Source organism: Tripterygium wilfordii, chromosome 13, assembly GCF_013401445.1.
Source record: "Tripterygium wilfordii isolate XIE 37 chromosome 13, ASM1340144v1, whole genome shotgun sequence".
In the NCBI taxonomy this organism is placed as follows: Eukaryota; Viridiplantae; Streptophyta; class Magnoliopsida; order Celastrales; family Celastraceae; genus Tripterygium; species Tripterygium wilfordii.
Window position 1 is genome coordinate 14,590,675 of NC_052244.1, and position 21,130 is coordinate 14,611,804.

General features: G+C 36.9%; 3 protein-coding genes across 4 annotated transcripts; 2 read left to right on the top strand and 1 right to left on the bottom strand.

The window, feature by feature from the left end:
- Positions 1–4,038: 4,038 nt before the first annotated feature.
- LOC120012636 lies at positions 4,039–8,868 on the top strand. Its single transcript, XM_038864071.1, has 9 exons — positions 4,039–4,104; positions 4,703–4,868; positions 5,484–5,602; positions 5,697–5,783; positions 5,855–6,091; positions 6,186–6,353; positions 6,444–6,500; positions 7,506–7,652; positions 8,488–8,868. The coding sequence occupies exons 1-9, from the start codon at positions 4,039–4,041 to the stop codon at positions 8,866–8,868; spliced, it is 1,428 nt and encodes a 475-aa protein (XP_038719999.1).
- Positions 8,869–8,999: 131 nt separating this feature from the next.
- Positions 9,000–12,317, bottom strand: LOC120013582 (trihelix transcription factor ASIL2-like). 2 transcript variants are annotated; one of them, XM_038865432.1, is made up of 2 exons: positions 11,381–12,317; positions 9,000–9,424 (listed from the first exon to the last, which is right to left on the bottom strand). In XM_038865432.1, exons 1-2 carry the CDS (start codon positions 12,150–12,152, stop codon positions 9,399–9,401), a joined length of 798 nt encoding a protein of 265 aa, XP_038721360.1. In that variant the 5' UTR covers positions 12,153–12,317; the 3' UTR covers positions 9,000–9,398. The 2 variants fall into 2 exon arrangements, with proteins under 2 accessions (XP_038721360.1, XP_038721361.1); XM_038865433.1 differs by having other exon boundaries at positions 9,000–9,412; positions 11,381–12,308.
- A 3,466-nt stretch (positions 12,318–15,783) lies between these two features.
- On the top strand, positions 15,784–16,804 carry LOC120012637 (ethylene-responsive transcription factor ABI4). The gene has a single exon (XM_038864072.1). It carries the CDS (start codon positions 15,784–15,786, stop codon positions 16,645–16,647), a length of 864 nt encoding a protein of 287 aa, XP_038720000.1. The 3' UTR covers positions 16,648–16,804.
- Positions 16,805–21,130: the final 4,326 nt, after the last annotated feature.

Sequence of the window (21,130 nt, forward strand, 5' to 3'; positions counted from 1 at the left end):
TAAATTGAACCTACCTATTAAACCAACTGAACCCTTCGAGGTACGAGTGGCAAACAGGGAGCAGCTGACCAGTGAGGGAGTTTGTAGTGAAATTCCCATTAGATTACAATATATACAAATTAGTGTTGATTTGTATGTGTTGACATTTAGTGGGTCTGGACGTGGTATTGGGTATCCAGTGGCTAGAGAGTTTAGGAAAGATCATATCGAATTATCAAAAGATGACTATGGAGTTTGAATGGCATAGAGTTTGAGTTAAACTGTCATTATATAACCCTTTGGAGACACGGGCAATTCAATTTAATGCATTGGAGAAGGCGTGGAAGGATGGAGCCCAAATCTTTTCAATTCATGAAGCAGACATCAACGTACCGAGTCTCCATTCCAATCAAATACAAGTTCCCAAGGATATACAAATGCTCTTGAACGAATTCTCATCGGTATTAACGAAACCCGTGACCTTACCACCCAAACGGATATATGATCACAAGATAGTCCTCGAGGATGAGTCTACGCTCGTGAATGTGGCTCCATACCGGTATGCCCACTTTCAGAAAAATGAGATCGAAAAGCAGGTAGCCGAGATGCTTGATAAAGGGTTTGTTCGGCCGAGTAATAGCTCATTTTCTTCGCCAGTCCTACTGGTAAAAAAGAAAGATGGGTCATGGAGATTTTGCAATGATTATCGGGCACTTAATAAAGCAACTGTTAAGGATCGCTTTCCTATTCCGACCATTGACGATATGCTTGATGAATTGGGGGAGCGCAATTTTTCTCAAAGTTGGATTTGCGAGCGGGCTACCATCAAATCAGAATTCGTGAAGGTGATATTCCTAAAACTGCTTTTCGTACACATCATGGCCATTATGAATATTTGGTGATGTCTGTCGGACTTTGTAATGCACCTTCAACCTTCCAATATGCTATGAACTCAATCTTTAGTCCGTACTTATGGAAGTTCATACTAGTGTTTTTTGATGACATCCTAGTATATTCGAGGTCATGGGATGATCATATCACGCATCTACGAATCGTGTTTGGGATTCTAACATGTCACAGCTTTTACATTAAGGCCTCTAAGTGTTCCTTTGGTCAAAAAGAAGTAGAATTTTTGGGCCACATAATTACAAGGCAGGGAGTGCAAGTAGATCAGAACAAAATTGGAGCCATGAGATCTTGGCCAAAGCCGCAGTCGATTACGACTCTCCGGGGGTTCCTAGGTTTGACCAGGTATTACAGAAAATTTGTTGAGCATTATGGAGTTATTGCCAAACCTTTAACTGATATGCTCAAGAAAAGGGGATTTGTATGGAATAGTGAAGGGGAGGCGGCTTTTGAGCAACTCAAACAGGTGGTTTCCATGACACCGATTCTTGCCATGCCCTATTTTAATGAAACTTTCGAAGTTCATACTGATGCCAGTGACGTAGGAATTGGAGCTGTATTGACACAAAAGGGAAGGCCCCTTACGTATCTCAACAAGGCCCTGGGCGTTAAAAAGAATGGATAGTCCGTTTATGCTAAAGAGATGCTTGCCATCGTCGAAGCTGTATGGTTATGGAGACCTTATTTGTTGGGAAGGAAGTTCATCATAATGACTGACCAGCAGCCGCTTAAACACCTGCTTGAGCAACGAATAATAACACCAGAATAACAAAAGTTCGTTGCAAAGCTGTTGGGTTTCGAATTCGAGATTTATTATCGTCCAGGTAGAGAAAATAACGTTGCGGATGCCCTCTCTCGCAGGGACAATGAGTCTTTATTGTGTGCAATTTCAGGACCCAACTGGGTAGTTTGGCAGGACATTCGTGATCAAACAAAAAATTGTCCGATGTGTATTTATATTTTGAAACGAATGGAGTCTAATCCTGAAGACATGCTGGATTATGAAGTGAAGACGGAATTGATCCATTACAAGGATCGGGTTTTTGTGCCAGCACAGGATGAATTAAGGGTGAGCCTCATATCTCACTTCCACGACTCCGTCATTGGCGGACATTCCGGAGTGTACCGAACATGGGCAAGGATAGCCAATCTTTTCTTTTGGCCAGGTATAAAGAGGGATGTGCACAAATATGTGTCTTCATGCGATGTTTGTCAACGTATCAAGGCTGACTCTCAAAGACCTGGTGGCTTATTACAGCCTTTACCGATTCCGAAAAGGGTATGGGAAGATATATCCATGGATTTTATTGAAGGCCTTCCTCGATCCAATGGATATGATGGAATTTTTGTTGTTGTGGATAGATTATCTAAATATGCCCACTTCATTCCGTTGGTCCATCCTTATACGGCGAAGTCTATAGCCCAGTTATTTGTTGCCAACATTGTCAAGTTGCACGGAGTGCCGAGGACCATCGTATCTGATAGAGATCGGATTTTCTTGAGCAATTTCTGGGGGGAATTATTCAGGTTACAAGGAATGAAACTGTCAATGAGTTTGGCTTACCATCCCCAGACCGATGGCCAGACAGAGGTTACTAACAGAACCTTAGAGCAATACTTACAAGCCATGTCACATCAAAATCCTCGTAAGTGGGAAGATTACTTAGCGTGGGCGGAATATTGGTATAATACAACTTTTCACGCGTCAACCAAAAAGACTCATTTTGAGTATGTTTACGGTCGACCACCGCCTGTTTTGGTTAGTTACCAGGTGGGAACCTCTCCTAATGATGAAATTGATAGGGAATTAATGGAGAGGGATGAACTACTCAAAGAACTTAAAGACAATTTGGCTCAATCCAACAATCGGATGAAGACATATCAAGATCAAAAACGACGAGAAGAACAGTTCAATGTTGGAGATTGGGTCTATTTGAAAATTCAGCCTCATCGTCAGAAATTGCTCTCCCAAAAGGCCTTGTACAAGCTGAGTAGTAGGTATTATGGGCCGTACCAAATTATAGGAAAGGTAGGAGAGGTGGCTTACAAGTTAGATTTGCCGAGTGAATCGCAAATCCACCCTGTGTTTCATGTCTCGCAACTAAGGCGAAGGATTGGGGAAGCCAAAGTGAGTACTCAGCCGCTTCCGTCAATAGATGCAGATGGTAATTTAGTTTTGCAACCCCTAAAAGTTATGGAGTCTAGGCGTGTAAAGCGTGGAAATCGATTCCATTGGGAATCATTAATACAATGGAAATCAGTGGCCGAAGAAGATGCGACTTGGGAGGATTTGTCAAAGTTAAAATTACAATTTCCAGATTTTAACTTTGGGGACAAAGAAATTCTTGAAGGGGATAGGAATGATGAGGATCAAGCACGTCTATTGAATAATGCTTATATTCGTGCCCGCCGTCACAAGATTAAGATGAATCGGTCGTCCTATCCAAGTGAGGAGAACCAGGGACCTGTAACCAAACAGGTGGGCAATGAAGAAGACTTGGATAGCACTGCAGTTAGGGGTCGTAGTGGAGACTGATTTCTGTCTGAATAGAAAGTGGTTTCCATTAATAAAGAAAGTAGTTAGCTTATGTTAAGTCAAATAACAGCCGAACTTGATGGCTGAATTTTAGGGAGTATTTCTATTATTATTTGGAGTAAGTTTTCTATTCATATTAGGAGTAGTATTTGGTTTGCTATATATATAGTTAGTGTAGCTCACTAGAGCATTAACTATTGAATTAATAGAAAAACGAGATTCAGTCTCAACCTCTCTTGCTTGTACGAAAGTATTAGCAAGAAACTATCCTTGGGTTTCATAGTTTCATCATGCTTCCATAACAACAATCGCTTGATAACTCGTTTTTTTCTGAAACACCGTTTTAAGAGGAGACCCCCTTGTTGTATTTATAGTCATTTAACTGAGGGGGCCCACTGGGAGACACATGTCTACCAAATTGAAGTAACGCGATCTTAGTGCGATGTCGTTTGGGCTTTGAAACGATGGTTGGGCTGACTCGAGGGAGTGGGCCCAAAACGTGTATTTGGTAGACCCATTCACCTTGACCGGAGGCCTTGATCGGGCTTCTCTTGTGGCCCAATCCTACTTGTATCACAGACTCATCAAATTCAGACCTATTGGGGTCGCGGGCCTAAATGTCACTCATGAGCCCACGAGCTCATGCCCGCTTCTGGGCACAAAGGCCCTTTGATAAAGCCCAGGTAAAGTACGAATTTTGTCCTATTCATGAGGGCAAAATCATTTCCATTTGCCCATTATATTAATTGTAATTAAGAAAAAACTGCACTTAGCCCAGTATTGTGCACTTGTACCCCTAGATACGCCCTTGACCACACGTTTAAAGCATTTTTAAAAATTAATTACATGCTGATTTGATCATTGCAGAATAATTTGTTTGATTTGTGGATGCTTCCAGATTTGAATCTCTGTTGCTCTCATTAGTTGATTTTGTTTCACTTAATAAACTAAATCACATATTATCCTTTTTTTGATAAACTAAATCATATATTATCTGCTGTCTATTTCTTTGTTGTTGTGTTTAAAAGTGTCATTTGTTTGTTGCATTTTATTATGTTGGTCATTTGAGTAATGGTAGCTTTTGCAAAGAGAAGTTTTTCAAAGTTGAAGTTCATAAAATCATATATTCGATTTTGCTATGCCAGAAGAAATATTAAATGTTTTAGCTTTGTTATGCATTGAAAGTGAATTGATGGAAAAAATTGATTACTCCAACATAATAAATGTTTTTGTATCTCAAAATATTATAAAAATTATATTTACGTAATATACGTAATTTAGATTTTTTTCGAGAGGACCCTTTTAGAGTTTACACAGGGCTCTCAAAGACGCGGGTCCACTACTATTTGTCAAAGCGGCTTCCGGAAAGAAGTGACGGGTGAAAGTAAAAATGCTGTTATGTCGGCTGCCGGGCAAATCGAATCGTTGATTCGGGCGGCTTTAAGATGTATGATTCTATGGCAGCCAAGCCGAAGAAGATGCTTGAAATTGTCCTTTAATTCCTATTTGGTAGTGATTCCACCTACGGCTAGTTCGGCAGATATGCAACATGTTTGTTTTGGAATATTGTTAACGTAACACGTGGCACTTGACTATTTAAATAATTAATTGTACTAAATTAAAATTAGCAGTAAGAAGAGATTTTAATTGTGTTTAGAACTCACAAAATAATTATTAATCTTTGAATGATTGAAATTCTTGAACTACAATCATGTCTTTGTGAAATTAGATTTCTAATTAAACTTCATAAATAAACTTTTTATGAATAATAATGTGTTTAATAATCATATATAATTGTCAATATATATATGTATGTGTATATATATATATATATTGAGAATTATATAATTGTCAATTATGTAAAAATATGTATATTGATGTTATAAACAATAATTGGGCATTGATTTCTAAATAATATGTGGCTCCAGCTATTATTTTGAGGGGTATTCTTATGTGGAGAAGGACACAGGGTTTTGAACCACCACCTTAAATTCCAATGACCAGCTCAACATTTTGGTGATTCTTAATTTCTTGGCTTTGTGAGTTATGAAGTTATTATTAGTTTTTTCATTTCTTGCCTTAATCTTCTTTCTCTCAACACCTCTTACTTTCACTCTAAACCACAATGGAAGTTCTGATGCTGTAGAAAAACACAGCAGGGCCCCTCTTCTAACCATAGAGGTAATCAAGGAATTGTGCATACTTGTTTAATTATTATGATGTTTAAACTTTTTTGATAATATTTATTTTATGCTTCAGTCTCGCATGCATGCAGAGTCCAGATGGAGATCTTATTGACTGTATTCAAAAAACAAAGCAACCAGCTTTTGATCATCCTCTTCTGAGAAATCACAAAATTCAGGTATTAAAAAAAAAAAAAAGAGATACCAAAATTCAGGTATTAATTGTGTTTGGTTTTGTATTTCTTTACAGAGAGTGCCAGCGCAATTAGTAGAAATAATGGAAAGAGAAAAGTTGAAGAATAGAGGCATTCATAGGCATGAAGCATCACAAATTTGGCAGAAAAATGGGAAGAAGTGTCCTGAAGGTACTATTCCTATTCGGCGGACTACGAATAGTAAGGTTAGGAGAGACAAATCTATGCCTGGAGTCGTTGACAAACAACACTCTTTCTATCATGATAAACTATTTCAACGATACGACCATGAGGTATTCTAGTTCGTTAATTGATAACTAAAATTAAGGATTTTTGAATTTATCATATAGTTGTTAAAAATATTGACACTACTATCTGATTACATAGTATGCGGTGGCCCAACAGAGAGCACCACAAAGGATATATGGGAGTAAGGCAAGAATAAACTTGTGGCAGCCGGTTGTGGAGGTAGACTATGAATTCAGTCTTGCCCAGATTTGGATCTTATCAGAAACGCATGAAAATGATGTTAATAGTATTGAAGTTGGATGGCATGTAAGTATTTATGCTAATAAACTATTAAATTTTTAAAATTCTTTCATTTTCATTTTTTTTGGTATCTGATTTTCAATTTATTCGAGTAAGGTCTATCCGGCAATTTACAATAATGATCCACGTCCACGATTATTTATTTTCTGGACGGTAAGCTATTTCTCTTTATTCGATTCATTCATTTATATTACTAACCAAGAGCTCCTTAAAATTTTTAACTTCACGTTAATGAATTTTAGGCTTGAATTTATATACGAATTTGATTTTTGTTTTGGACAAAAATATGTTGGATTCGCAAGATGAATCCAAACACAAATATGACTTTTTTTTAAAAAAACTTAGTTCATTTTTTTTAAAAAAAAATTGACACGTGACTATTAATAAATAAAATGGAAGCTATAGGATATATGTTACTTCTTTGTCATTTAACTAAATAAATTAACTTGTTGGGTTGAAATATTTCACATAATTTATACCGTATTCTAACACTCTCCCACACGCACGTGTTGGCTGAAAAATCCGACGACTCAACACCTGGAAATTCAAAGCCTGTTAAGGGGTAAGCCCAAACATATGACCCAATTTCGGATACCCAATATGTGAGAAATTCAAAGAAATGAGAGTACGTAATAAATTGTGGAAGTTAGGGTTTGAACTCAATAACTACTTGCTATGATACCATCTTATAATTTATTATTTTGTCATTCAACCTAATAAATTAACTTGTTGGGTTGTGACATTTCACATCATTTATATAATATTCTAACTATATTAGTGATTTTTTCACATTCACATTTAAATTGCAAATTTAATTCTTAATATTTGAATATATTTAAGCGTTATTTATCGTTTAAATAATTTCATAAATGTTGTAACCAACAAAACTTCTTATTGCTCATATACTTTTTTTGTAACAATCATTTAATTATATAATATTTAGTAAATAGTACAATAATTGCTACGAATCTTACGATTTATTTTTACTATCGATTTTTTGATATTTAGTTATCTTTTTAAATTGGCAGTAACAATAAGTATATGCTGTAAATACTTGTATTTTTAATTTGATAGATTCTAGTAAATGTTATCATAAATATTATTATATATTAAAAATTGAAATCCATATTGTAGTAATTTATTCCATCTTATATACAGAATGATGGATATAGAACGACAAGATGCTATAATCTTGAATGTCCTGGTTTTGTACAAACCAACAAGGATGTAGTCATTGGAGGTCCATTTTATACAATTTCATCTTATGAAGGTATCCAATATGATATTCATGTCCTTATTTGGAAGGTAATCTATGCTACTCTTGTAAATTAAAATCATTTTAAATAAATTCCATGGTTGTGACATGTGTACTTTCTAAGTGTTTATTATTGTGATATATGTACTTTTTGAGTGGTGAAGTGTTTGACATGTGTCACATCCGAGTCACTAGTTGAAACGGTAAAGATGATATATATTATTATAGTGATCAGGGTTTGAATTCCCCTCCACGTTTCAAAAAATGAAGTGTTTGACACGTGTCACTAAATAAATTAATTATGAGAAGTTTAATTTACGGAAATAATTAGAATCCTAGTATAATTAAATACAATCTTCAACACTCAAAATTTATAAAATGCTTTATTTCCCTCTTTATATAAAGTTGTTTCATTTTAAAATAATTATACTATTTAAAGTTAAATTTATGCAAAGATTTAAATTAAATATAATTTTTAATGCTCGAATTTCGTAAATGATTAATTTTTATCCTAAGTCTATAATTTTTTTTAACAAAAAAGATCGCACACAAAATCCAACTAATTAATCAATTTTTTTCCCTCTTAAAAAGGAAAAAAAAAAGGGAAAATGGTAAAACAGAAGAAGTGTCCACATGTGTGTTTTTAATTTTTTGTATAAATATCCGACAATCAAAAAATTTGAAATAAAAAATAATATATTTTTTAAAAAATAATGAAAGAAAAGATATTGTCTCTAATTTGGTATTTTTGACATTTACTTCATTTAAGAATCATGAACGACTAATTTTTAATAATTTTGTGTATTGCATGGGTCGATGAGTATTTATATGAGTTAAAATGTTATGTAATTTCTTTTTTATTAGCGTATTTTCGTATTGAATTAGGATTCAAATCACGGAAATTGGTGGTTGATGTATAATAATATTGTTGTGGGATATTGGCCAAGAATCTTGTTTACTCACTTGGCAAACAACCCAGCAAGTAACGTGATGTGGGGTGGTGAGGTAATCAACAGTTGGCCAAACAACAAACATACCTCAACAGAGATGGGCTCCCGTCGTTTTGCACAACTCGGACATCAAAAAGCAAGCTATTTTGAGAACATAGAGGTGGTTGTTGAGGATCGCAGCTTTGTTCCAGGGCAAATTGATTCATTGAGGGAGACCAATGATGAATGCTACAATATTGAAGTTAACGATCAAAGTAGTATCTTTGGTACCAGCTTTTTCTATGGAGGTCCAGGCAAGAGTTCTATATGTAAGTGATGTCATGTTCATCAGTAGTATTCAATAATAAATTCAATAAAATTCCATTGATATAAAATTCTATCGAGACTTGACCTCAAAATCTCAGCTACCATGAAAGAACCCATAACATTATTTCCAGAGAAGGAATGTTAAAACCAGTCGGAAATTCATCTGAATAAGTCAGGATGCCTCGAATTTCGGAATACTGAAGCCTTTACAGAAAGTTAAATAACTGAATTTGTTCTCAATGAGATACATAACAGATTGGACATGGGCATCTATTGAATGAAAGGAATACAAAAGTTGACACAGTAGTAGAGTATCCAAGAGTACAAGAAAGCAGTTAGGGAAACAACTATCATGTATACACTGTAAGTTACAGCCATGGATGCAGTATCTTCAAATGCTTCAAACCCAATCTTCCAGGATGATATAACACAGTGGAGTGGTGGGACTTCTATTGTACAACAAAAGACTGAAATCGGCTTTCATGGGATATCTTCAGACATAACTTCTCTATTGGAAACAAAGTCTTCTTGTGCTCTCAACTATAATTTTGTCCCTGTTGAAGAATCTAGAGTTAAGAGAATGATTATCAAACCCTTTAAAAGCAAGAGTCATTTCAAAGTTAAGGAGACAAAATGAATAGTAAAACTAAGCTTCAAACTGATTAAATAATGTTACCCAGAAAGAAATAAGCATAACGGGCAGAGAAGCTAAAAAGAGCCAACTGTGAATTAACCATGTTAAATTTGCATAACAGGTAAAAAAGCAAAAGATATGGAATTATTTACTCAAATAGTTTTTAAAATGCTCATCTCATCAAAGATATATACTATATAATTAGCTGCCATACTAGACTGATTACTAATCAGAGCCACCAAATTGAGAACACCAAGGTCTCTCAGGCTTCAATCAAATACCATATGTAATTTCTCAAATTTTAAAAAGACAACAAAAGCAAGACGATTTTGTTGATTGGAAATCACAACAGCGAAGCATAGATCTTGGGAAGAATGCAAAAGAAGATAACCAAAGCTCATGAAAAGAAAGGGATTGGCACAAAACATCATCATCATAAGCTCCATGCTTTGTCTCAAAACTTTATATAATACAAATCCAACAAATAAATTACTCTTTTTTCCCCAATTAGGCAATTGCACATTATTTGTATGGAAGGGTGAAATCCTCCATATAGTGGCTATTGTCATAAAAAATGTTGAAATGCATCATGTTCTGATATATAAATTAGAAAATTTATTTTCAGTTCTTTAATCATATATACTTCAAGAAAAAATCAAAGTAACTGTAGCAGCTGAAAGTACATCTTAATTCTTAAACTCTTTTCTTATTGAAGACCAAATGACTGATATCAACTTCTAACAAAGATAATTTATCGCTATACTTACAGACTTCAATCAAGAACTTCCCTCAAACCAGTAAGTACAACCATAAAGCAATGTGCAATGGCGCAACAGCAAAAAAAGATCATTGCAATGCATTAATAACAAGAAATTTAATATACTCTGTCTCAAAGGAAACCAAATGAATAGGAAAAAGCTTAGAACAAATTAATAGGGAAATAAAAGAAACCAATTAATTTCATGGGGCCCTGGTTGGCGATTGTACACAGGAAACGCCACACACAAGAGGCAGTTGGGCAGAAATCAGAAGGAGCCTGTCAGCCCATACACCAATTCTTAGTTTCTTAGTTTGAGCGAATATATGTTGCAAGATTAGTGACTCAACCAAGGACCTTGAAAATCCCAAAACCGGAGGAGAAGAAAGCAGTGGGCTCGGAGGAGAAGAAAAATGTCTCGCCTCACTAAGCTCAGGTAAGGACACCAACCTTATTGGAACTCTATCGCAAGTTTAGCAGCAGAAAATGACTACTTGCTGCTGTGATTTCTGCTCATTTGGCTAACAATTTTTCCTTTGACCACTATTTATTGTCTCTTATATTGTTTAGTTTATGCTGCCACACAGAGGATAACATTTCCTCCAAAGTTCAAACATTCCACAAGTGGAGGCATTTTTGGGGAAAGAACCTTAAAAAGACACTAATCAAATCCAATTGCAAAAACAAGCAAAGGACGAAATCAACATAAACCAGAAAGACATATTCTGCACATGTAAACAACAGCAACCCGTCCTAACTCAGAACGTTTGGGAAATGAAACTTGAACCCACAAAAAGTCCAAGATCAACGTGTTCCCGATCCAAAATTTTGGATTATATTCATAAAAACATTGTATTGCACCATTTTGCAAGATAGTTCACCATATCAATAAAAATATTAGTAAAAATCTACACATTTCTAGCCTTGACAGTACACAACAAAGTATAAAATCATGTCAAATAGATTCATGGACGCTCAGCAACATCATTAGTTTCACTTCTTAAACTACTAAACCATTAACAGACATAAATGAAGTTCGAGGTTCTTAACTCAGCAAACCCAAAAACGACAGAAAACAGTGAGCAGAAAAGCGGATCAAGCAGATTTAGTCCTTAGAAAAGAACTATTAACCTGATCTTGCGGCCAACTTTGATCGTTTAGATTCAGCTTTCACAACCTCCAATTGAGCGTCCATAAACATATTCAATCTCTGAAATTCGAGATCCTTAGTGAACTCCATCCTCTGCCTCTCCAGCTCCATCATCTGCTGCTGCTTCGAGCTCTCGATCCTCTCGTATATCTCCCCAAACTTCAATATAGCCCTCGCAAATTCCCTACACGCAACCCTGTCGGATAGCTCTACATCCTCCATCCGACGTCGCTTCCTTACCGGTCTCCCATCAAATCCTATATCCTCATCCTCATCATCGTCATCACCACCACCACCATCATATGAGCTCTCAGTTGACTTTGACCTCGACCCACCCGAATAAACTACTGGGCTTGAGCTCGAATTAGGGTCAGGTCTAAGTTTGGGTGCGATTGCCAAGGCGACGTTGGCGGGTTTTTTCCCGGCGGAGTTTGAGTCGCCGATCAAGCACTTCAACCGGTTAAAAAACGGCCAATTTGAAGGAGGAGGCTTGGATTTTTCGAGCTTGTATTTCTTCTTCAAGGTGTCGATCCGGTTCTTGCACTGGGCATCCGTTCTAGGGGGCTTGACCCCGTCCTGGCGCCCGTTAACGGCTTCTGCAACCTCCTTCCAATCCTTCTGACGAAGGTTGCCGCGATTACAGTTAATGAAACGGTCTCCCCACGCCTCGATCAGAGCTCCGGTGGCGCCCTCGCTCCAACAGTCCTCGCGGCCGCCGGGTGCGGGCGGACGTGGTCGATTAGCTGACTCCATTGGGTGCCGCTGGTGCTATCGTCCTCCGGCGATGCAGGATAAGATAGACACGAAGAGATAGAGACGGATCCGGGCACAAGTGATTGGGAATATGGTTGATGGTAGTCATGGCCGTCAAATGTGACCGGCGGTGACGTCAGTGTTCCCGTAAGTGGCTTTGGATTGGAGGGTATCGGAGTTTAAAAGCAGTCTTTGGATTCACAGCACACTGGATTAAAGCTTAACATTTCGCTTTGTTTGGGTAGCCCATGCAACTAATGGGCCTATTGAATATGGGCCTCACATTGTATATGTGAACTAATTGGCCCCTAAGAAGAAAAACTTGGTTTGGATTTAGAATTGACAATGGGCTTCTAATATGCCCCAATATAGCTAGCCCTTAATGAGATATTCAAAATTTGAAGCTCTTTCTTTTTTTTTTAAATACCATAGGAAATATGTTTGTACTTGAAATCAACCATTGACATACATATGTCTAACCCAACCGATTATCAACCGAACCACATCTCGTTGGTCATTCAAAATCTCAAGCTATAACAAGATTTTTCTTATATTTTTGGTTTTTGATTTCTGAAAAATAATTATTTTAGGATAATTGCTTATTAATATCTAATAATTAGTTAAAAGATATTTATTAAGTATCATTATTTAGCCCATTCAAAATCAAATTATTTATATTATATGGTTAATAATGAATTAATATATTAACATCCTCCATAAATTAAATTATTACATAGTCGTTGTTTTATTTACTTATTAATACCAAAATGAACCAACCAACAAAAGCTGTGGATGTGAATGGAACTGGGGGTTCTGTGTCTAGTTTGGGGTCCAACTAGGGTTTCTGTTTTGTTTGTCTGGCTCTGTGAGTTACGAGGGAGTGGCTCTGGCCACCATATATGCTTATTCTAGCTTCTATCCTACACATCATTTCTTCATGCAAAATTATTTTCCTTCACAAAAATATATTAATTTTATTCAATTATTTACTTTTATTAAAATGTATAAAATAAGATAAATATATATTGTTTTAGAATACGAACTCGAGATTGCTATATATATGATGCAAGATATTTACTCTATTTTATTCTAATTTATGACGGTCAAAAGTCAAAGGAGTTTATCCAGAGACTGATTGCATATTTCCAAGAAAATAAAAACTTAAACCATGCAATTATTGTTGCTGAGAGAAACCGTGGCCACCATGCATGCCTACCATTCTCTTCCATACATGGAAGCAGGGGCGGAACCAGGAATTTTTCCCGTCCTGAGCTACCAATCATATACACAAAAAATTATCCTATCAAGATCAATCATCAATTCAAATTCATACATAGTAATAAGGTTCAAATGTACATAACATATAAGAAAAAAGGAAAGGGGTTGGTGATTTGAGATATCAACATTAGATGGAGAATGCCCTTCACTAGTTGATGCACTTTCTCTTGGTTTAAAGAATGAAAACAAAGTTTTTTTCTCTCTTGCTTCCTTGACTTTCCATTGTGACTTATTCGAATTGAAATCCCCAAAATCTAAAAGTTTAGAAATTACTTAAAAGTAAAGTAAATAAATGATGTGCAGAAAATTAATTTGAAATAAAAGAAATTACCAACAACAAGATGAAGGAACTAGGAAGGAGGCTGGAGTTCTGACAGAAAACGATTCAGTACTCTCGACGACTGCGAGCCTTGCTTCTGAGACTTGGAGCTGGGCTAGTAGCATTTGGACGTCAAAATCCATCTCAAAGAACTTTGTTTACCTGGAGCAGCCATTGAAGAGTTACCAGAAAGTGAATTATATGTGTATGGGCTCTCTGTTGAGTATTGAGTTGGGCTAAATTAAATATATAAGTACTAATTATTTTTTAAAAAATTCACCCAAGTTACAGCCCACCTAAGCCCAAACGTGGCTCCACCCTTGCATGGAAGTCTGATCAGTAGTCAACAATATAATTAAAGTTGGTTCCCACTAATACTCATCGAAAGTGGAAACCATGTTTTCATCCATTTATGCCTTCTACCAATTAAGGCATGCAACAAACACCTTATCCAATATTTGATCCAATACATTTAAAAGTTTTACTTCTTGTTACTTCTCTTCCATTTAATTCAATTATTTATTCGTTCTCTTCTCTATTCTTACTAAACTTACATTTCATTTATTATATTTTAGTCCTGATATTCATTCGTTTAATAAAAATTTACACTAATTGTTGCCCTACCGCAACCCTTTTCCTTTTATCCTTTTGTCATATTATATGAAAGTCAAATTAATCAAACCAATATTTATGCTTTAATTTGCCAAAACTTGAGAATGAATCCACCGCGCTCGCATGGAGAAAAGTTTGAAACTTTGAGTTGCAGTAGAGAGTACCAGGAAAGTACCATGATAGACTGCAGGCTGCAGCTTTGAAATCCTAAAACAGATGGACGAAATTATAGGTGGCACAACGTTCATATGATTGAATTTGTCCGATTAGGATTAAATTAAATTTGGACATAAGTTATTTGTTCAAAATCTAGATCTAAATTTTTTTTTTTTTGATTTAAAACCGGATTTGGAACCAAACACACCGGTCTATTTGTCCAGACCCTAACCTGAATTAGTCTAGTGCCCAGTTTAGTTATCCGGATTTAAATCAATTTGGGTTTGGTCAATTAGGTACGTCCGAAATTCAATCTGGGTTAGAGTCCGAACTTGTAAATATTTTATAAATACGTGATGTTATCCGACCTAGAATCGATCCCAAACCGATTTTTTGCCACTCCTAAACGAAATCCAACCCCCATGCAAATTAAATACTAACGAATTAATTAGCACAAACATAATTCACTTGACATGATAAAACTACATACGGTAGTTTCCTCTTAAAATTTCGTTTATAAATTTATTTAATTTCGTTAGTTAAATTAATATAAATTTCGAAGTTCTCCGGACTCCGATCTATCCCTTGCAAATGATTTCCTTTGCAGTTATGATAGGGATCCCAGAAGTTGATATTCTAGTTTATCCCAACAGTTAAATTGTAAGCACATGATTTCATGTGCATCACGTGGGACATGTAGAGCTCACAAATTCACTTGAATTTTGTGCATATAAATTATTAATTGAGATAACTGAGATACCAATTGTTGACATTCTTATCATTTTCGTTTCCCTTCCAAGAAAATCATTGGAAATGATCCGTCAATATTCGTTGCATAATGCTCTTAAAGTTTTGCTCAACGACTATATAATATAATTATAGGAATTATAATTCCCAAAAAAATAAAAAAGATTGAATTAGAGTCCTCCTCTCACAGGAAAAAAGCAGACAAAGAAAAAAAAGAAGATACAGACTACAGAGGCGATAAAAGCAAATAAATAAAATAAACAGATAATTTCAATTTCCAAATTCCAAAACCAATGTGCACCACGGCACCCAGTCCGGTCTGCTTTCTTTACTGCGCAGCAATCCCCTCTCTCTTTCAGACTCTCTCTCCACTCCTACACATACTATGTGTGTGTATATATATAAGTAAAGAAAGAAGCACCGCCCTCATCCACCAACAGCCGGAGCCACATCTACATCAAACTACACACCACGAGGTGGGGTTTCGATCGATAAAGCCCTTTTAAAGCCACTCTCTCTATGGACGCCTCTGAATCTGATCCCCCTCCCCCAGACTACTCCACCACCTCCGCAACCACAACCACAACCACCAAAGTTGGAGCCTGCAGTAGTGATAGCAGCAGCAGGAAGTGCAAAGGGAAGGGTGGACCAGATAACAGTAAATTCCGTTACAGAGGCGTCAGGCAGCGAAGCTGGGGGAAGTGGGTTGCTGAGATTCGCGAGCCACGTAAGCGCACTCGCAAGTGGCTCGGCACCTTCGCGACCGCTGAAGAAGCTGCGCGTGCTTACGATCGTGCGGCTGTCATCCTCTACGGCAACAAGGCTCAACTTAATTTACAACCGCCTGGCTCTTCCTCCTCAAACTCCTCCTCCTCTTCATCTCGCGGTGGCTTGTCTTCATCTTCGTCTTCCACGCAGACTTTAAGGCCTTTGCTTCCTCGTCCCTCGGGGTTCGGCTTCTCCTCCTCTATGCCCTACGGGGTAGTTCCCAATTTAGTGCAGATTCAACAACAATATCAGACTCCGATGTTTGGCAATGTTGGTGGTGGAAATGAAACAAATTTCGCTTATTCAACTGATTCGAATCAGCATGATTATCAATATCAGTATTATTGTCAACAACAGCAACAAGGAGTTGAGGGTAGTGTGTATGAGGATGTTAATGCGCTTGTGGGATCAGTGACTTCTAGTTTGTCCATTTCTACTGGTACTACTCCTCAAGTACCAGTGGTTGCACCACCAGCACCCGGTCTGGATCTGGGTAACCCGGTTGTGACGATGGATCCCGGATCTCCGGCTGTGTGGCCATTAACCAATGAGTATGAGTATCCGTCGACGTCGAGTCTCTGGGATTATGAAGACCCTTCGTGGTTTGATTTTTGAGAAAAACCTAAAATTTCAAACAAAGGGTTTTTGCATGCAGGTTCCTGCTCTCTCTCTCTCACATCAGGGGTTTCATTTACCTTAAGGAAAAGATGCAATTTATACAATTTGTTGGGAGTACTGGGAGAGATTATGAGTTCACATAATTGCATGTTGCTCTCTCTCTCTCTCTCTCTCTCTATATTAAGATTGGAGGAGAATCATTTCAAGGTATGGTTTCTTTGCCTAAGGATTGAATTGGTGGAGATTTTTATAAGGATAAGTAGTAGTAGTAGTTGCTCTCATTAGGCTTCATTGCTTGTAGTTTGGGAGGAAGAAGGGCTTTTTCTTTGTTCAATGAGGATGCATTTCATCTCTATTTTCATTTTAATAATTTCATCTCTATTTGATGCGGTAGATGATATATTGTTGTTTTCGATCTCTCAAATCAAAATTAAAATGACGACTAAATAAAACTAATTAATTATGTAAATAAGTCATAGTATTATCTACTGTTGTTTCATAGCTTTTGTTTTTTTTTTTAAATGTTATGCATGTCGATCTTTAGTTAATTAAATGGTACTGCTGCTTGAGAATATTTTTCGATTGAAGATTTGATCTTTATATATGCATCCTTTAATATAAAAAGGTAAACAAAACCCGTACACAAACCTCCTGCAATGGGCAAGGTCGGGGACAAGTAAGATATACATAGACTTTATCCCACATTATATATATGTGAAATGTGGTTGTTTCTAAGAATTGAATTTGATTTAAAATCAAAATGTTCACCCACACATTTAGTCGAGGTTGCCTTCTTCCCCTTTATTGAGTGTGGTGAATCACATCTCGGGTACTTTAAAGGTGGGGAATTGAACTTGGTTCAACTCTTCTCTGAAAATTTATGTGAGAGATTGATGCGTAATGCAATTCTGTTTATATGTGCTTATTGCTTGCATCAATGAGTGTTTCTATTTCTCCTAAAATCCTATTCTTTTTGGATATCTCAACGTGAAAGTTAAGGCCAACTTATATATGGGGATTAGCAGCTAGCTGGTTCGAGCGGCGCACCACTGTTTTAGGAGTAATAATGCCTGTGTTTGTTACAGAAGCGATGGGATCCCAATGTTCTCATTGGTACTCTCTGATTCCATCATCAAGTTTTATGGGTCCTACACTTACATCAATCAAGGGACAAGAGAAATTATTGGGATGACTTAGATCCTTTACATTTTTGTATTTGTTATGATTAGAAGGATGCAAACAACATAATTAAGAGTGCGGAAATGATTTACATGGTTCGACAATTTGTTTATGTCCATGTAGCTGTTGATTTCACTATTTTTGTCACTCTCTGATTCAATCACCAAGTTTTGTGAGCCCTATACTTACATCAATCAAGGGACAAGAGAAATTATTGGGATGACTTAGATCCCTTACATTTTTGTATTTGTTATGATTAGAAGGATGCAAACAACATAATTAAGAGTGCGGAAATGATTTACGTGGTTCGACAATTTGTTTACGTTCATGTAGCTGCTGATTTCACTATTTTTATGATTAGAAGGATGCAAACAACAGAATTAAGAGTGGGGAAATGATTTATGTGATTCGACAATTTGTTTATTAGAAGGATGCAAACAACAGAATTAAGAGTGGTGAAATGATTTACGTGGTTCGACAATTTGTTTACGTCCATGTAGCTGTTGATTTCACTATTTCTAAGGAGAAAAAAAAAAGAATACTCACATCTTTACGATTTGGTGCCAAATCCGTCAGCAAAAGAGAGAACAATATGAGATTAGGTGATCTAAAATAAATATCTTTTTATATTTAGAGTGACTTTACGAAATTGCCTTCCAATAAAGATTTACATGGGCGGAGCCATGGGCCAAAAGGAATAGGGTCCCTGTTGATACAATTGCCAAACGGGCCCATACCTCCTTGAGACTTGGGAGATCAAAAGTACGGGGCCTCTCTAAAGGGCTAGCCTTAATTAATTAGAATTGGGCCTGTCTAGATAAGCCCAAACTTTCAGGGCCCAAAACCAGCTTTAGGGTTTAGTTCAATATAACAGAATAGGGTCCTTCTCGGGTGTGAGTACAAATCCTCAAGGTCAAGACCCTCGCCGCAGCCTTCATCCAGGGTTCCTGCACCTGAAGAGTTTGGCAACTTTGTCGCCATGAGAGCCAAGGCAAGCTTGCTTTGATATTCCCAAACATTCATCATATCACTCTGATTAATAAGAGTCCCTTCACGATTTTTCGATTTCAGTTTAATTTACTTTTGAATTTTTACTTTCTGATATCTGGTCATTTGTTTTTTCAACAGTGGAAGAAGAAGCGTATGAGGAGGCTTAAGAGGAAGCGCAGAAAGATGAGGCAGAGATCTAAGTAGGCGTGTTTGCTGTAATAATGAAAACGATTTGTCGTTCTAGTGTTGATCGGTATTGCTATGTTTCATTGTTTTGCTTTAATGACTTTTGCCGAACCTTTTAGTATATGGAGATGCGATCGGATTTTATTATTGCGTTCTTAATTTCAAATGCTGCCGCGGTTCTCTGTTTTTGCTTTTCAAGTTTGTTATCCTTTGGTAAGATTACTGTATCTGTGATATCCCTTCAATTTCTAAATGTATTTTCTGTAGATGAGTGGTTTGAGTCTTCAATAGGAGAGGGGGCTCAATTGAACATTCATTGTGGGACTTCAATTAGTTTTTGACTGAAGTTTTGTTTAGCCAACTCAGATACTTGAATCTAGGACTTATGATTAAAGACAATTTTTTGTGGATTTTGTTCTACTGGTGTGACTCGACATTTTTGTTTGCCTTGGTCTTTGCTAATTATCTGTCATGAGCTCTAGATTGAATCTTTAGATACTAGTTGAATTTATCCAGTATGCTAGTCCAAAGAAAAACTGATACGCTGATATGGTTATTGGCTTATGTTGGGTTAGGTGTGTGATTTCTGTGTGCTTGAGGTTTGGAAGTTCAATGATGTGACTATATTGGTGGGGGTGGGGTGGCTTGTTATGTGGTGTAGTGCTGATTTCCATTCGGAGAAAGTATGAAGATGGTGAATAGTAGATATATGTTTGAGCTTTTTTTTGCATGGCATGAGGTTGCTGCATTTTTAATGCAATAAGGATGCGAATATTTCTCTGTCATGCTTTTTGTGAACTTTTTCTTTTTTTGTGTTATGATGATAAAAGATTGGCAATTCCTATTCCATGTCCACAGGACCACAGAAATACTGATGCACCGATATTTTATTGATACTGGGTTAGGAGTATGATTTCTGTGTGCTGTGGGGTTTGGAAGTTCAATTGTGTGACTCTATATTGTTGGGGTAGCCACTGGTCTTTTTTGTGCTATTGTGTGATCTGGGTAATTAAGAGAGAGAATACAGATGGTGAATAGCACACACCCGTACGAGTTTTTTGTGTCGTGTGAGGTTGATTCTTTGGCGCAGAAACGATCCATCTTTCACGTCATGCTTTTTTGCAGGTTTTTTTTCCTTGCAATGTTGAAAGCCTTGTAATTCCTAATCCATATTCCGGTTGATATGTCCTTTCATCAAAGCATACATCACCCTGTTCTCTCCAAAAATCAAAGTAGGTTTCATGTGTTCTTTACCATGTAACCTCTATAGTTATTAGTGGTTGTGGCTGTTTACATAGTATCAGGATTCATGCGTAATTAGAGTCTACTCTGTATAATAGTATGTGCTTTGATGGCTAGCTCTAGTATTGTGTGATCCAAGTAACTAGGAATTCTGAATGATCGTTAACAAACCAGTCTCATCCATTTCCCCTTCACTTCTCTTCTTGTCGTCCTCCATCACGCGCTCCTCTTGATTGTTCTGCCTAATAGTGCTGCCTGGTTCATCTACACAAATCAAAACTAACCCAATTTAGTTTCTTCCACAAGTGAAAAGGTATACCTTATCTGATCTGGGAATAAATTTCCTGAGAGTTGCAAGCTGTGCATGAATCCGGTCTCTTTGTTGCTTCTCGGCTTGGCTATGCTGTTTGAAGCAGATGCTGCTTTATCTTCTGAAGTCTCTTGTATTAGAATTGACCATGAAGGGGTAGCATGAAATGGAGAATTAGTTATAGAGGCAGAGAGTTGAGGAGGTTGGAGTGGTCATGGAACCCAATTGAACGCAGAATTGTAGCAATTCTCCACCATATCCAAACAAAATGCTTTCATAGTCTCTTGTTAAAAGGAACCATGTATGCTTTATAATCAGTGGCTTCGCTGCTACTGTTTCTGCACTAGCAATGTGTGATCTCCACATTTTGATTGTGATATCAAGTAATTTTCGATTGGTCAAAGTTCATCATAAAGACAAGTTAAAGATTGATGCTTCCGATCAACCAAGCTCCCTCCGGACCTCCCGTACTGTATCATGTTCTATTCATGTATACAGTTTGAACTTTTATTGGGTGCAGCTGTATCTTCTCAGTTTCATCGATCATTTGCTATTACAGCTTTCTGAAGATAC

What these genes read in the sequence shown, in the direction of transcription:
- LOC120013582 (XM_038865432.1), bottom strand. Translation starts at nt 12,152, where the DNA reads ATGGAGTCAGCTAATCGACCACGTCCGCCCGCACCCGGCGGCCGCGAG. An exon ending in AAAGTTGGCCGCAAGATCAG is followed by an intron (nt 9,425 to 11,380) that starts GTTAATAGTTCT and finishes TCTTAACTCTAG; the next exon opens with ATTCTTCAACAGGGACAAAA.
- LOC120012636 (XM_038864071.1), top strand. Translation starts at nt 4,039, where the DNA reads ATGTCACTCATGAGCCCACGAGCTCATGCCCGCTTCTGGGCACAAAGG. An exon ending in GGCCCTTTGATAAAGCCCAG is followed by an intron (nt 4,105 to 4,702) that starts GTAAAGTACGAA and finishes TACGTAATTTAG; the next exon opens with ATTTTTTTCGAGAGGACCCT. An exon ending in TTCAACGATACGACCATGAG is followed by an intron (nt 6,092 to 6,185) that starts GTATTCTAGTTC and finishes CTGATTACATAG; the next exon opens with TATGCGGTGGCCCAACAGAG.
- LOC120012637 (XM_038864072.1), top strand. Translation starts at nt 15,784, where the DNA reads ATGGACGCCTCTGAATCTGATCCCCCTCCCCCAGACTACTCCACCACC.